This window comes from Uranotaenia lowii, chromosome 2, assembly GCF_029784155.1.
Source record: "Uranotaenia lowii strain MFRU-FL chromosome 2, ASM2978415v1, whole genome shotgun sequence".
In the NCBI taxonomy this organism is placed as follows: Eukaryota; Metazoa; Arthropoda; class Insecta; order Diptera; family Culicidae; genus Uranotaenia; species Uranotaenia lowii.
In genome coordinates, this window is record NC_073692.1 from 113838091 (window position 1) to 113856221 (window position 18131).

Genomic DNA, 18131 nt, shown 5'->3' on the forward strand with positions numbered 1-18131 from the left:
ATGAAAGTGAGTGGGATTGATATTTATGCAAAAAAGCCCTAAGCTATCTAACGCGTCATTGAACTTTCGAGTTTGTTCTCATTGGATAAGCAAATTAATGTTAAAATCACCAAGTTCCTACTATCGTGCATGAAAGAAACGTCTGTCAAGAGTTCGATTATTTTATCTGTGCAATCATTTCTGGGAGTGTTGTAGAAAACGGCTAAAAGAAAGGGTTTATGATCTTTAAGTGCAAGACTCGTGCATTTAAGATTGTTCTTGTAGTAAATGCAAATCCCTCCCCCACGGCAGTAGGATCTATATCATTATGTAGGAGTTGGTAGCCATCAAAAGCAATTGTTTTATCAGATATTGAATTATTTAACCACGTTTCCGTTAAACAGATCTTGCTGTTCGAAAATAATCAGTCAGTTCATTGAACTTGCACATTTGTCTAGCACATAAGCTTTGTATATTAATATGATTAACATTCAGGACGAAAAAAAAAATCATAACAATTTGAGGAATATTCAAGTTGTTTACATTGTCAGGAGCATTATTAAATTCAGAAGGCATCAAAACTTATATTTTCCTTCGTGATAGCACATGACTATTTCAACCCCAAATTCATCAGTTAGTTTACATTGTAACTTATCATTTCGATATCGTAGTTTGAGTACAAGAAATATTTCTATCAGTATCAAGTACTCACCATCAATGGAATGTTAAAAAGAGGAAATGAGACTCTTTTACATGTTTTTGCATAACTCAACTAACCAACTATTTTTTTTTCTACGATTGTTAAAATTCCTTACTCCTTCGTTTGTGGAGAGGCAGGAAAGGGTTCCATATAAATTTTGTTGTAAAGCTTCAAATTTACCAATCATTGGGTTTAATTTCATAAAAGAGGATTTTTGGGAAAGGTATGATTAGAGACCCCGGCTTCATTCCAGCAGTGGGGGATGGAAAGGACAGGCAAATCAAGCAATGGGACCATATTTCATAAGGTTGGTTAAATTTGAGAACCCTTTTCAGTGCGAAGTCGGGGAAAAAGAAACAAGTTTTATTCATATTTTTAGCTATAACTCGAAAACTCTTTTCAAACGAATGGAGCCAGGCATGTGACATTTCTCAGATTTTCGAATTATATCTAAGGTAAAGTTCGCGAACCTTTCACACATTGGTGGGGGGAAAGTGTTGGAAATTTTTATCAATTAATTAAGAAAAGAATATATGAAACTTATAAAATCAGATTACAATTACAAAGCTTGAAAACAAATAAAGATAGAATATGTTAATTAGTGCATGTCATCTTTGTATTGCAATTCGAAATTTTTGTAATTAAATCGGAAATTTCATCTGCATCTCTCATTGAAAAGCGGTAGCTTTTGAGTTATGTTGTAATGTGATTTTAAATCATGCTCAAATAAAAATATTTTGAATAATTTTTAAAGTTCTTTTTTTATTTTTTAAAGGTGTAGCAAAAAACACCGGATTAGCTACACTAATATAAATCTTATTTTGAAATAGTTGTATTAGGCTGGAACAAATTTCAAATCCTTTTTGTCACTCGGAGTTGGGACATCGTGAGGGGGGGAGTGTTTTATAAAAATAAATGCGAAAAAATAAATCGGAATAAATTGCACGAAAGCTTATATGCAACAAAATTGCCTTCAAAATCATTGCAGAAAACCTATAAATCAAGTAATTTTTTATCAAAAAATTCGATAAAATCATTAAAACTTAGTTCTTCCACAATTTGGTTTTGACTCTTATAATCTTTCGGATATTTGATAAATTTTTCGAAATCTTCATAAAATATTTCAAACTTTATTTATTTCCCCCTTCGGGTTTTTTTTTGGAAATTTTGAAGGAGAGGGGGGGGGGGAGGTTGGTTGAAAATTGAAGAAATTGAAATTTGTTCTTACCTTCTAGGTTAGCTAAAACAATACTTCAAGCTAATTTAAAATATACAATCTGCAAACTAAGTCAATTTTTGCACACTTGAACATCAACCGCATCAAGAATTTGAAAGCCATATTTTCCAATTAGATTTTCAATCTTTTGAAGCTGTCCGGGTCAGCATGACCCGAAACACAAATTCAAATCATGTTTATCGTTATTAAAATAAACAGATGAACAGAGATTTGGGATAGACCTATTTCGTTCTGAGAAAATGACAAACAAATAAACGAGAAAAACACTAGTTTGAGTTCAATCAGTTCATTGATAAATGAGATACAGCGGTGTAATATAAAAATTGGATGTCATTTTGTTTAAAGTTTTTGTTCATCGTTTTAACACATCGTCGGAATGAATTATTCTTGACAATTTAAAAATGAATGAAACACTTTTTTTTGTTTCGATTATAGTCGTTTTACCATCTTTATGGCATTCGCGACTTTATCAACGGTCCAGTTGGCGGACAAATATTGAAAAACTTATCCGGTACAACTGTTTTCGATATTTACTCTTGGGCTCGAACTCACGGACATCGGCTCAGGAAGCAACATACTTGCCAACTGAGCTATATCACAAGCCCCGAATGAAACACTTAAATACAGCAAATCTGTAGGAAATTCTTAAAAAAAATTAAAAATAAATTTAATTTTCAGGAATTTTTTTTAATCAGAACCAGTTTCAGATAACCTGGTAAACCATATTAACTTAATTTTGAAATATTATCACATTGTAGACCACGAGAAATCTCGTTTTTTCGCTTGCCGCCAGTATACTGCACTAAGAAGCATAACTCAGAAACCCTGAATCTAATAATGAAGTTGTGTTTAACGAAATACAAAAAAAAATTCTCAAACACTAAAAGATATTAGATTTGTAGAATTTCGTCCAATAATGGTTTCACAGATATAGAATGACGAATCTTGGTGTTGCACTGCTTAGATTTCTTCGCGATCCTTTATTTGTTCAGAAACAAATTATCTACACAAAGAATCTAAGGCATCAAAATAGGTTTAAATTTGCGACCAGTAAAATGACAACAAATTACAGGGCAAATTTTCCTGAAAATGATGCCGCGAAATTCAGTTCGATTAATTATTTTAGAGAAGTCAGTAGGAGGAAGTCATATAAATATGAGTTAATAATTTTTCTAAATAAATAAACTATTTGTTAATTTTTTGGATTCACAAATATGTGGTAAAATATGCATTTATTTGACACTTCAGTATCAAAATGTACTTGTAACAATGCCTTTTCAAAGCCAATTTGTTGGCAGTCGGATTAAATTGTAAATTCCCCGCGCGTCAATTTGTGTTAATCACCATGCCCCAAAAAATCAAACCATCCTTTCAAGTTCGGATCATGATGCAGACATCATCGCATCCAATCGTTTTCGAAAGGGCCCCGCTGCTCCTGATTGGCAATTAATTCATTGCTAGCCATAAGCCGCCGGGAACCAGGCAGCCAGTTAGTCATTAAGCGTTTTATGGAACATTTATCACTGCGAATATCGTGTTCGGCTGTTTTTCGGTGGTGCGTGTAGTTCGTATCGACTTGATTCCAGTGGAAAACTTGATCGAAATATCAACAAGGGGATTGTTTTGAAACAGAAACACAGAAAAGGAGGGGTTGAGACTGTTGAGAGATTGGTTTGCGAAAATTTGTGTTTTGTTGGCTTTTCGGCATCGAAATGGATAGTGAATCCAATAAATTTGACTCCCCTTTTGGTTATCTGATTCATAGATGTTCAACACTCTTGGAAACTTTAGAAAAGATGCGATTGATTTTTGAATCCTACTTTCAAAAAACAATTGAAAATTTGATGAAAAAAACGAACACAAATGCATCCAGCACTCTAGATGAAACTGTTAAAAATGTTTCTTAATCAACTACGGGATCTTGTTTCATCTTTATTTTTGAGGAACAGAAATTTGTATTCACATGTTAATAGAAAATTGAGAGTTTCTGAGCTTTTCTAAAACATCTTGCAAACACGGAAATGGAATTAAATTTCTCCATTCTCCAATACTTAGACTAATAAAAAAGTCCTTCTAATTTTTGTTTCAATTTTATTCATAGAATAAGGCCAGAAAAATGGTTCCTACTCTAGTCAAAGTTATTCGAAAGTATTCCTGAAACACGTGTGCCTAATTTTGTCTCTGTAGACACACAGCCTGATGTTGAACAGCATAAGGATGGAACAGTTTCTCATTATGCTGGAGATCTTATTTGCGTTTATCGGATGTAATCTTTGCAAATGAATGTTTCCGGCCGTCGTCGTCCGTGATGCCAATGGCCCAACTAAGTAGGAAAGCAAACAAGCTCCCGAAAAAAGGAACGAGAAAAAACAACAATCTTTGCAGCAGGTAAGAACCCATGAAGGTAAACATGGGCTGGGAAAGTTCTTTTGAATCGGAAAAGTGTGGGTGGATTTGGGGGAAACCTGACGTGGGTCAGTCTGACCGGACATTGTACTTATCAAGCGGGTACTCACCGACGACCTGCAGATAGCCCTTCCGTGACCGCATCGGGTCGGTGTTGACCTGACACATGTACCAGCCTCGGTCGTTTTCCTCCACCTCCCGGATGTGCAGATACCAGGATCGATGGTCGTTGTAGGTCAGGCTGATCCGGGGATTCTGTGTTATCACGGCGTGATGAATTGATAATATCGTCTGCGTGTCCACTCGAACCCAGGCGACCTGCGAAGGAAATAGATGGGGGAGAAAAAAAAAACGCCGGTTTAAATCGGGTAAACAGGGATTTCTGATAAAGAGTCAATGAACTAACTACGACGCTCTGGCGTACTGCTAATGAATATTGTTGCTACCTTGTCTGAATAACTAATTGCTCAAGGATTTTATTCTGTGTTCAATTTTAAATAAACTTTTTGAACATAATTTTCTTACAAAGAAAAGGGTTTCCAGGGAAAAAAATTACTTTATTTGATAAAGATTTAAACATAGAACCATTTCGAACTAACGAATGCACTAAATGGAACTTTGAGTTAAATACCTAATTCAATAATTAAGGGAAAACATAGTTGATTTTCCTCCTTTTTTTTCGTGGCACGTATCCAGGCCAGTCAAATATGAATCATTGTTTTGAAAATCTTAAAAATTCTGTAGATTCATATCCAAATTTTTTTCGAACCTAGTCCCGAAAGCGAATCCCAGCAGAATGCAAGTTTCACTACCAAAATTCATGGGTAAAGTGAAGAGAATACTACTTCATTCATAGTTTTTTTTTAAACCAAGGCAAGTCTTGATAAATCCTGCATCATGAAATGCTTACTTAACATTTAATATCACAATATTATCTCTCGTTTCACGTGTCAAAATACTTTTTTAGATTTCACAGCGAATTGTTAGGCCTTACTTCACATTTCACGATACAATTTTTCAGTTCTCATTTAAATTCCGCTGATTACTAGTGAACCTGCAAATAAGAGCCATCTGATTCCTCTTAAAATAAAATGTCTGGCCACATCGCCGAAAGATTGGACAAAAAATTATCAGCACTGTTTTGTTGCTGTTGTTCAAACTCCAAAGTGAACGCTCAGTAAATCCAACAAAATAACATTGAATTTGATGCCCGCTGAATGGCGATAAACAATATGAATGCCTTCAATTTTGTTACCAAACACATAGATTTCTAACTACTGTAGAGCAGTAAAAAAAAATAGCTCCTTATCATAAATTCATATGACGAGTTTTAAAATTATTTGCTTGAACAACAACAGCAATCACAAAACTCTCCTTGGTTGAGTTTCCTATTAGGAAGCTAAAAGATCCATGACAAATTGATTGAGGTTTACATGTAGGTTCACTATTGATTACGATATTTGATAAAGCTTCTATAATTTGCTGCGATAGATTTGAAATCCGATTTAGAACTTTCCTAAGGCCTTCTATATTTTTATTTCTTTATTTTTGATTCTGAGCATTCATATTTTTAATTGCCCTCACTAGTTTACAGCATTTTTGAACTCAGCAAACTGAAGGTCATTCCCAATGTTAAATCGGGCGCTGAATCCGAAAATGAAATTCAAAAAAATCTCAGTAGAACCGTTTTTGAGTTATGCTCCAAATATGAAATTTCGTAAAAATTAAAAAAGTTCTTGTACTTAGATTAAAATATCTCGGACGGCATAACAGTAATTTGAAATCTCTCTTTTGCATATTGAAGGTGAATAAGTTTTCTATCGATCATCTGAACACTGTTTTTGCGTTTGACCAACAGTATTGTTGATATTAGTGACTTTATGAGAAAAAAAATTATAAAAAATGCATTTTTTTAGAGAAAATTTTGTTTCAACGAAAGTTTTAGACACGATGGTAGCGTTTAAAAAATCTGATTTTCTTTTGAGCTTAAATGTCAGTTTAAAACAAAGATTTCATGTGGTTATTTATCAAAATCGGTTGAAAATTGAAGAAGTTATGGCTACTTTACCATAACTGTATTTTTTGCAGTTTTTCATAATTTCACGAACCGCAGTATACTTATCATGGTATAGGAAGAATGAAACATGATAAATCTCACTCGCTCCAAGGCAAAATTATTTATTAGCTTACCAGAAGGTCACATGCCAAGTTTCAGGAAGATCTGACCATAGGGAGGGGTTGCTTAAGTCTCAAACGAGAATTAAATTTTGAGGTATTTTGCCCGGAAGGAACGAAAAATACTGGTTTTTCATAAATAACTTTTTTCATCACTTTTTATGGTTGATTTTCTTAAAGCCTAAGTTGAGACGAATATTTCACCCGAAGACTGTAACTCGATTGGATTCGAAACAGAAAAGTTATTGCGGTTCAAAGGCCGCAAATTTTGTCCAACACTCAATGAGTACTTTTTACGCATTGCGTTTTATACGACAATTTTCGACCAAAATACAATCTTTGAACCGCAATAACTTTTCTGTTTCAAATCCAATCGAGTTACAGTCTTCGGGTGAAATATTTGTCTCAACTTAGGCTTTAAGAAAATCGACCATAAAAAGCAATCAGCTAGTGATGAAAAAAGTTATTGATGAAAAACCAGCATTTTTCGTTCCTTCCGGGCAAAATACCTCAAAATTTTATTCTCGTTTGAGACTTAAGCAACCACTCCCTATGGTCAGATCTTCCTGAAACTTGGCATGTGACCTTCTGGTAAGCTAATAAATAATTTTGCCTTAGAGCGAGTGAGATTTATCATGTTTCATTCTTCCTATACCATGATAAGTATACTGCGGTTCGTGAAATTATGAAAAACTGCAAAAAATACAGTTATGGTAAAGTAGCCATAACTTCTTCAATTTTCAACCGATTTTGATAAATAACCACATGAAATCTTTGTTTTAAACTGACATTTAAGCTCAAAAGAAAATCAGATTTTTTAAACGCTACCATCGTGTCTAAAACTTTCGTTGAAACAAAATTTTCTCTAAAAAAATGCATTTTTTATAATTTTTTTTCTCATAAAGTCACTAATATCAACAATACTGTTGGTCAAACGCAAAAACAGTGTTCAGATGATCGATAGAAAACTTATTCACCTTCAATATGCAAAAGAGAGATTTCAAATTACTGTTATGCCGTCCGAGATATTTTAATCTAAGTACAAGAACTTTTTTAATTTTTACGAAATTTCATATTTGGAGCATAACTCAAAAACGGTTCTACTGAGATTTTTTTGAATTTCATTTTCGGATTCAGCGCCCGATTTTACATTAAAAATGTTGGACAGTTAATCAAGTTCGCGATTTTTTTAAAATTTTGTAAACTAGTGCCCTCTATTCAAGTAAATATCCTGAATTCTAAATAGAATGCAATAAACTCCAAGTTTGATCTAGTGATACGGTATCTGACATAAATATTCTATGTTCTAAGATTCAATATTTGATATGTTTTTATTAGATAGTAGGCTTGAATGCGGTGGAGGGGGCACTTTTGATCAATCGTCAAGATATTGTTCAGACAAAGATTTTTATTTTTGTCCAAACAACATGGACTTTTCCAATTTTACAACATTGAAATTAGAAATAAATAAATATGTATCAAATATGACCCATTGAAGAAATTATGCTTGTATACATTGAAATTGGTTTCACCGATCAGATCCACAATAATTGGGTTATAACTTTTTTTTTGAAAGATCGGCATATTAAGTACCCAGAAAACATAAAACCGCATTGAAGTTGACAGTTCAAATCGTTAACAATATTTATGCTAATCGCAATTTCTACCAAACAAGTAAACGATCGTAAAAATGATTACGTTAAATCGGAATAAATCGGATAAGATAAAAAGTCCGCCATGTTTGCAAATTTGTTGTTCCGTGCGGGGTTCAGGTGAAAAAACAACCTTGCGCTACTCTCTGCGATAAATAGTGCAACCAGATTAAAATCATATGGTTCATTTGAAAAAAATTGGTAAATGTGAGAAGCAGCAGATATTGTCGCTGCTATTTATCAAATAATCAAAAGATTACAAAAGCAAAAAACAGATTGTGGAAGATGGGAGCATTATTACCTTTTGTTTTTTTTATTTTATTGAATTCTTCAAAAAAAAAAATTACTTGATTTATAGGTTTTGTGCAATGATATAGTATGCAATTTTTTTGCATACAATCTTTCGTGCAATTTATTCAAATTTATTTCTTTTCACCATTATTTTTAATTATCCCCCCTCGCGATGTTCTAGCTTCCAGTGACAAAAGAAGGATTTGGAATTTGTTCCGGCCTTATCATAAAACTGGCAGAAAATTAAATAAACATCCTAGAAACATTCATGGTTAGAAAATCCCTCAATGTTATATGCAATTCAACCATACGAGTGTTTCTTTTAAATAAGTTTAGAATGGTCTACTAGGAAGTGAGATACTGAATTCCAGATATTTGATTTAGTTGATAGAGCATAATTTTAAAATAAAAGCACATGCATCAGAATCAATAGTATGATACATCACAAATGCTAGAAATGATCGAAAAGCTTACATTTATTTATCTCATTCTCATTCTTATACTCATACTCATTCTCACTACTCATACTCATGCTTATAAATTGGCGTTCAAGAATGCCTTGACTTATTTATTTTATTGCCAGTAAACCTCGAGAAAGCACAAGAATTTTTTTTTCATTTTCTTGTTAATTTTTCGAATTTCAATACCTGTACTGCAATTTTTTTTTTCGGATACTGATAACTACTGGTTTTATTCGGGCATACCTTGGCTAAGAAAAGTGGACAAGTAAAGCAAAATATTTTCAATTGTTTTTTGGAAGTTTGAAGAACGATTTGAACGCTGTTGACGTGTTTCGATAAAAGAATTAAAAATTTAAGGTGTTTTTCTTAACTTTTCTATAGATACTTTCTATAACAACTGTTGTTTTTTGTTGAAAAGAAATCCGAAATCAAATGCCCACATTTTGTCAAGTTTTGGAGAAAATATTGACTTATTGGCTTAACAAGCCAACAAAAATGCAGAAAAAACTCTGAAATTCTCACTCATGGGGGCCCTTTAATTTCTTTTATAGTGAAACTTATCGAAATATTATTTGAAATGTGGCCCTTACATGTTAAGTTTTATGTTTTAATGCCGATTTTCTGGTTTAATTTTTTTCCTACATTCAAAGAACCTTTAACAGTGTGATTAAAGTAATATTAATTTTGATTCGCCTTCAAACATCCCCCTGAGCCGGGGGACCAAAGGAAATTGCCCTCATTTAAAGAACCCAGAAATATTTAATACAAAAAATTATATTTACACTTTGTTACCTATATAAGTTTTTTTTTAAAAACATTTATTTAAGCATAAGAAATGTACTTAATTTCAAAACACGACAAATATTGTTTGGAAATACTTCATATAGTGATGTTGCATGTCTGCAAGTTTGAAAAACGGTGAAAAATTTTAACAGGATTTTGTAAAAAAAAAAAATATTTACAACTGCTTCAAAAGGGTTCAAATTTAACTAAGCAAAACATTATCTGGTAAACTGATCATGAGCTTAATCGCCCAAGCTACTCAAAGTTTCATTAAACTTTTACTGAAGAAAGTCATCTTTTCAACTCACTCGTAGAGTGAACAAAAATAGCTGATTAAAAAATGGATGATAAAATTCATTCCTACATATTTTTAATAACTTATCAGGTCCACAAAAACATGTTTCTAAAATAAAGCCAAATATGACTGAAATATGTGGTACGAAAACTGTATTTTTCGGTTTACATTTCATATCTCAAATACAAAAAAGCATTCTTCTACGCCCACACTAATCACTAAACTGATACCAAATTTGTGGTCTTCGTTTGTGCACAGACATACCCAGACTTTTTTTCTAATTTTCTCTAATGATTTTTCATATAAAAAATCTGGCATCCCTACCTCCTTTTTCATAAACACTTCAGCCAGCGGTCAAATTTTTTTTAATATGCTTGAACGAGCGATTTGACATTTGAGACCACCATACTGAAGTCATCATGGCGCCGGTGTGATTCAATGGGGACATTCACTGGCGAAATTTCATGTTGGGGAAAGGTTTCCTAAATTGGCCAATCGGGTTAAATGACCCTACCGCCGTTTGACAAAATGGCGTACAAGACAACATATCTAATCAATGCATTTTGAGGGTAATGCGCTTTGAACATAAGGCATGAAATAATTGTATCAATAAACCAACCCAAAAATTTTTTAAAAATTCATACAAGATTTTTATACCTTTTGATGTAATATATTGACTTTTAAAAATTATACGTAGAAAGCGAAAAACTATAATTTGGGTGGTTTATGTTTCTTAATCAAATTAACCTTAGAAGCAAAACGAAATTAAGCTATTATAATGTTTTCAATCATTGAAAGTGGAATAAGAGAGTGTTTGTGTATGCCCCCATCATGTTTGTAAAATGCCGCTACCCTTAAATAACAGGTTAAATAGAATAAATATATGATTTTGATCATTAAAACTTTGAATTCAAGCTCTAGTTCACACCTTTAGAGAGAATTGAAGATCTCAAAACAGATTTGATAAAGTTTTTCTTATGGATGCATTGCCTCCATAATATGGCAACGCTAACTTCTGGTTTATTCTATAAATAATAGAAGAAATAGATTTTTATAAAACTTCAGCTTTGTCGTATGAAAGTAATCAAATTCTAGAGATTTCCCAATAAATTATACGGAAATAATGTCAAAAAACAGAATTTTTTCCTAAAACATAAATAGGCGCATTTAGCCCGCACGGTTTGAGGTTCGGCATTTTAGACAACACTTATAATAAAATCGTTTTCTTGGAAACAGAAGAAAATTCTAACATAAAAATTACTGCAATGTATAGAAAACAGATGCCTGCTTATGTGTATATAGTTTTTGTACACATACTCCATGCAATATTTGAGAAAATCAGTATTCTTCTGAATAGGCGCATATAGCCCGCTCCTCCCCTTGATCAGACATTTATCAAACATTTTCCAAGCGTCGGGAAAAGAAGCTGATTGCCCATAGTACTTTACAATATACAAGGTAGGCTATTCCGCTCTCCTCAAACGTAGTGGTAAGAGGCCCCGGAAAATAGTTATGGAAAACACTGGTAAATGTATAGTTTTTTTTTCAAAAAATCGAATTTTTCTACAAATTGATAATCATCAAAATTATGAAAAAAGAATGCACTGATGCATTTTAATGTAACAAACAATATTTGGCTTTTCGGCATAGCTAAAAGAAAAATGCAATTTTTTTTTGACGATCCAAAGTCAAAATTTTATGATATTTTCGTCTTGTCTGATCTTTTTCTTGTGCGATTTGAACAAACTCATTCAAATTCACTTGTCATCACAAAAAATAAAAGTGTTTTAGATCATTCATCAAATCTTATACAGAATTACAAGAAAATATCAAATTGCTTGCTTTTAACAAAGAGGGACGGCGATGAAAATTGGTTTCTAATGCTCATTAATAATGGTCCGGATAAAAAAAATCAATTTAAAAAAAGGTTTCCGATGAACCCGAAGAATCAGTCTTTAATCTTATGCACTTTTCAAATAAATCAAATGACGAACTTCAGAGCAATAAATAGTTTTGATTGCCATTCAATAAAAAAAAGTGCCAAATTTTCATAACTATTTTTGTTGGTATGCAAGCATGCTGTGTACATTAGACTGAGTCGATTTAGGGTCATTTTTGAATTTTTCAAACCCTGGAATCTTAAAAGCTTCGTCTTGGTCCAAAACTCACCCGTGATTTTTACTAGAATTTTCAAGTAACGTTTAAGTAAATTTGAACTTTTAGGTTTGTATGGGAAAATTGAATATTTTGTACTGTACACAGAAGAAACGAAAATGATGTTGATTTCTCAGTATATAATATTCAATTTTCCCGTACAAAAAAAGGTCAAGCAAGTTCAAATTTACTCATGTTAACGTTACTTAAAAATTCTAGCAAAAAAACATGGATGAGTTTTGGACCAAGACGAAGCTTTTAAGACCCCAGGGTTTGAGAAATTCAAAAATGACCCCAAATTGACCCAGTCTAGTGTGCATGCACGGATATTGTAATTAAGGTTAAGCTTAATGGCCTACCTGTTATTTTCCATGTACTATGCTGATTGCTAAGGTGTATGCTAAAGAGATATGACATTTTTCTTCGTCGCTGGTTGTCAAAATTATCATTCATCAGTGTCAAAACTATCCATTTTAAACTGCATTGGCAATATTTCCTATATCTTCATTAATAATTACAACTTTGATTTGTTTGAAGACCTTGAGTTTTGTTTCTGAGTACTATTTGTATGTATCTCAATTAAAGTTTAAATTTTGCTTTTTCACAATCATCAGGAAGGAAATAATAATTCTATTTTTCGTGATGCACAAGCGTAAAGTGAAAAAATTGAGGCTTTCATAAGCCTTATTCTTGGAGTTTTTTTAAACAAAGGATTTGGAGATAATTATAACGTTTTTTAATTGAATCCAAATAAAAGTTGGATTTAATAGATTTAATCAGAGTTTTTATCTTCATGAGTTTTTGGACTGTTTCGCAATGTTTGCCCATAAAATAATAACAATCGATTTTGTCCAAGATACCAGATATAGATCCCGCTTGATACTGGCACAGACAAGATAACATAACTTTATAGTTTCCGCTTTCAAATATGACAAAAAACCAGCAAAGGAAAATAACAAAAATGCAAAAACAATACAGCAACAAAACTACAAGTTAAAAAAGTTTTGAAAAACCCATATTAATATTGGTCATACATTGTGTTTAGGTGTGCATGAATTGAAATGGGCCTGTACCTTTTTATTAAGGTATATTTAATGATTAAATGAAGACAATGAACTGAGCTCGTTTTCAGCTATTTAGGTTGCTGAATATATTAGGTTTTTCTTTGGGATAACTTAAAAAAAAAATATTATTTTAAAGAACCCTTCGTGTAAATTTTCCTCTGCCCCCAGGTGGCAGCCCTGTATGTTAAACATATTGATATCATTAAAATTCTTAAATCAGCATCAATTATTTGATGAGCAAGAAAAATTCAAATGAAAGACGAAAACTGATTTTAAAATAATTTTAAGAAGTGTTCTGCCAAAATCTGAAGTTTTTTATTCCTTGAGAAAATCTTTAGTAATGCGAAAAATAGTTTATATATTCGAAAAGAGTTCCCTCTCTTACTTCTTGGAGATCAGTTAGCTTCAAGAGCACTTCAGCAATAACATTCTAAAAATACCGCACTTGAAATCTACCACAAACTTTCAAAATAATTAATACTTTAATAGAGTTTATACCTGGTTATAAAAATAAATATCTAAGGCGTTTTATGAAAATTTCAAAATTAAAAAAATCCTCACGCGAGTTGTATTTTAAAATATGTACTGATGATTAAATTGAAAAAAAAAAACTAAATATCATCTATTGAAATTTTAAACGCGTGAGATAAACGACTAAAAAGACGATTCTAGCCGAAACTTGAAAATTTAAATCAAAAGTAGAACAGTTGCAAAATAGGTAAATAAGTAGGATACAATCAATTGAGATTGATAGAAATTGAATTTCTAAACTATCTTTTGCAACAATCTCTTAAAATAAGATATCCGTTGATAATTCCTAAGTGGTCCACCCTTTGAATCCACCTTGCTAACACAGAATGTGCAGTGCATTAAAGCTTTAGTTCCAGGCTTCGCTCGAGAATTCTTGTCTGACTTCAAGTATGACCAAGTTGTTGGATTTTTCTTTTCTTCAGGAACCAGCTCATTCAGGCATGTACTATCGCAGGGTCGTAAACATTAACCTGCAATATAGTTGACTACACTAAAAATTAGGAAAATTTTCTGTTATCAAAAGACTTTTGGAAATTTTCATGACTCTTGAAAAACGAAAAATATGTTTATTGATCCTTTTTTATCGTAATCATAGAACTTATCATCAGTTTCCCACTGGTTGTTTGGTGAAGTTTTTCTTGTGTGGATAGAGCAAAGTAAGTTGCACAAGCAGCATCGTACGATGGATGGAGAAGATGCATCTTCTATCTTCTTTTGGATTTCTACTGAGGCATCTAACAGTGAGACGGGATATGTACACATAGACACTTGATAGATGGCAGATAGTGCTGATGCTGTTGCTTTTGCTGGTTGCACTCTACCGATAACGAAGCGAGTAATGAGCACTTTTATCGAGTGTTCTTCCACTGATCCTTTCCCGTTCCTTGGTTTTGTCCTTAGGACTCGAACGTTGTTGAGTGTGGATCTAAGGACAAAAATTATTACCCTTTTCGGACTGATTCAAAACATACATGAAACGGATAGTGATTATGCAACATGATTGAAAAATCTAGGATATGCGTTTTTTGTGATGTTCAGTCTAACAGTTTTTAAAATTTTTGATAAACAAATACATTTTAACGAAAAAAAAAAATTGTTACCTCATTCATAATAGCTCATGACATATAGACAATTTGTTTTTTTTACTCTCAGCTCAAGATTTTGTTTTATCTATTCAGGGATAAAAAAAGGTGGAAGAAAAATCCATTTCTTCATATGGATTTCTTGTTTGGTGGTGGTGGAAATCCATTTCTTCATATGGATTTCTTGTTTCATGCTATGTTTCTCTGAATCTAGAAAACATCAGAATCCTTTAGTCAATTAAAGACAATAGGTTTTTTTTTTGTATCTGATTGTGAGATTTTGTGCAACTATTCAAGATTAATTTTACTGAAAGTAAATTTATCATAGAACTTGCTAACCCGGTGTGCTTTGCAACATCTTCAAAATAATTTACATGTTAAACCGTACGTAAAATTCAAATTTCCAAATTGTTCTTTAAAATAGAAGCTGTACCTCCTGTTTATAACTGCAATACTTAGAAGATTCAATCTAATTTTCTTTTATTATTTTATTCTGTTTTTAAAACTTCATCTAAAATTTGTTTTTTTTCACTATCATTATGCAAAAATATTCTTTTTACCCCCGTATGGAATTCTCCTCTTCTACCAAACATTTTATTGTAACAATGTAGCGTAGCATGTCGTGGATCATTTGGCTTTATTTGCTTCATTAGTTTTCAAGTTATGCGAAAAAATATATAAAAAGCTTTCCTCTTTGTCTAGTCTTGTAAAAAGGGAAGGGATTAAAGAAAGGATAGAAGCCTTGAATAATTAGAAGAGAAATTGTACGAGAGCCTTTTTATCCTTTGTATCTCCCCATTGTATGGATGGAGGAATATCAAATCATCATAGAAATAAATCCCGTACCATAATACAGTGTTATTTCATCTGTGAAGGACAAACCCAGGTCCCGGCAACGATGCAGGATTTGTCTATGTATCGTGTGAAAAACATCTTTTAACTAAGTATTGGTGAATCTCGTTTTTAAGCTGTTTTTTCCTCAGATTTAAGCTTTTTTTACCTTGAGAGCATAAGAGATGAAAGCTCAAATCTGAAGAAAAAAGCTTAAATCTGTCAAAAAAGGGGAAATCTGAGAGGAAATCTGAGAGATGTGCTCCATACAGTTTTAAAAGCATTGCCAGGATGTGGACAAACCTTGGTTTTCGCAAATCAATTGTGGTAGAATGTATGTGAAAAATATGTCACTAATTAAACTACTTTGAGTTAACATATATTTAGATTCAATATAACAATCTCCAACATATGTGAGTGTAGCGAGGACTATGAGTATTAGACCGCTGCAAGCTTTGCATGAAAATTTCAAATTCCAAATTTCAAATTTTTACACCTCCCATATCTTTTTCTGAATTTTTTTGCTGCCAGAAATATCAATAAAAATTTTGGAAACGATCCATTTAGTTCTGAACTTGCGCAACGAGCTTTAATTTTGTATGGAAATTTGTACGGGAAAACAAATTTTTTCAATCAAAAATTCCCAGAGATTTACTGAAAGTTCCAAATAGTATAACTTTGGATGAAAACTATTTTTTTATTCTTGCAGTACAATTCATGTGAACAAAGCACAAACCTTACTTGTACCCCAGAAACTCTATTTGATGTTATACAAAAAAAAAATTTTTTTTTTTTTCAAATATTCGCATTGTTTGACTTATATAACATTTGCAAAATCATTTCATGCAACTATTAACAGCACTAGCAAGCAAAGTCTGCCATTTTTAAATACTTTTTAACTGATTCAGATTTTTTATTTGGAAATGCTTATAACGTTTTTCATGAAATGTTTAGCTGCTGGTTATGTTATCAAAAAATGAAGCTTAAAAATAGACAAAACCAAAAATCAAAGACCGACTCCATTTTAAGCTAAATTGAATTTTCTGGATGATAAAATGTGCAAAAATTTCTTCCTCCATACAAATTTCCATACAAATTTCCATACAAAATTGAAACGCGTTGCGCTAACTCAGGAACTCATCATATCATCTCAAATTTTATATTGACGCTTGGTGACCCAAAGGGAATCAAGAAACATATTTATGGAAACAAAAAGTCATTTTGTGCAGCGGTCTTTGAGCATATTGATCATGTCGATTGGATGTGTGCAAGATTTGAAGAAAATCCAATGATGCTGAACCTGGAATTGAATCGTCGTGGAAAACGTAAAACCGTGCCTATCAGAGACGTCAGAGGCATGAGAGATTTCCGTGTAATGGTGCTCATTAAAGTTTTTTTTGTTGAAATCAAAAGTGAAGTTGTAGAAAGTGTTAATCAATATTAAAATTAGTCGTAGTTTTTAGTCAATTTTAAAATCATAGTTTAAAAATTCAAAATTTAGGTTTTGAAAAAAATTGTCATTATAATCGGCTCAGTGATGATTGTTGCCTAAAGTGCCTTTAAATTTATAATTGTGAATAAAAAAAACTTTTTCGAAATTTGCGTTTTTTTTTCTACTTTTGAAGGAAAAGGAATAGAAGTTTAATCTAGGGTCATTTAATCTATGATATTTTTCAAGGCATAAGGGGATTTTGTTTTATTCTCTTGCAGGTTCGAGCCGAGGATCTTCAGATTTTTCCCGAAATTTAAAATCTGGTTAATTTTTACGACTTAAAAAAAGGGTTGGTGTTTCTTATTTGGCATTTGTGCCGAATGTTAATATACAGTTTGATATTGACTGTTTGTGACGGTATTTTACACTTATCATAACTATTTAAAAGGATTTCGTATCGGATCATGTGAACTTTCATTTTACAAAAAAAAAACTCACAGGATTTTTAAATAAAATCTGGATCGTTTCAAAGTATGTCCAAATTGAATGGAGTTATTAGCATTTTTCTTCTATAAAAAAAAACATTCTTTTTGGAAATGGAAAATTAAAGCTAAATTTGTAATCCGATTTTTTTTTGGAATTTTTCGTGGGATTGTTTTATTTTCTGATTTTAGTAATTAGTATGTTGGAACCATGTTTTTTCATGTAAAAACTAAAAAAGGGGTTATGTTCATAATTAGGAGCACTATTTTTTAATATGTACCTTATTATGGACAAAGTCAAAGTATTGCAAACTATAATGAAATGAAATTAGTATAATTTAAGTAAAGTTGTTAAAACCAATTGTGTTTAATCTTAATTATCAAAGAACTGTTAAAATAAACTGTTGGTGATACCTAAGCTTTCAGGAACCAGCAGAAAACACTTGTAGGAGTTTAGCTAGTAAGTAACCACGTTAACATAACTCAGGTAAGTTCAGGTAAGTATGCAAATTTCATGTAAGATAACACTATTTTTTCGATCTTTGTTGAGTGTTTGCAGCAAACTGACTTCCAGTT

General features: G+C 32.1%; 1 protein-coding gene across 1 annotated transcript in view; it reads right to left on the reverse strand.

Annotated features, from left to right (window-relative positions):
- The window catches only part of LOC129741790 (opioid-binding protein/cell adhesion molecule homolog), a 404129-nt gene that overhangs the window by 98242 nt on the left and 287756 nt on the right, over positions 1 to 18131 (reverse strand). The window contains exon 5 of the mRNA XM_055733577.1: positions 4433 to 4640. Within this exon, the coding sequence (XP_055589552.1) occupies positions 4433 to 4640 (208 nt within the window). The remainder of the gene's footprint in view (positions 1 to 4432; positions 4641 to 18131) is intronic.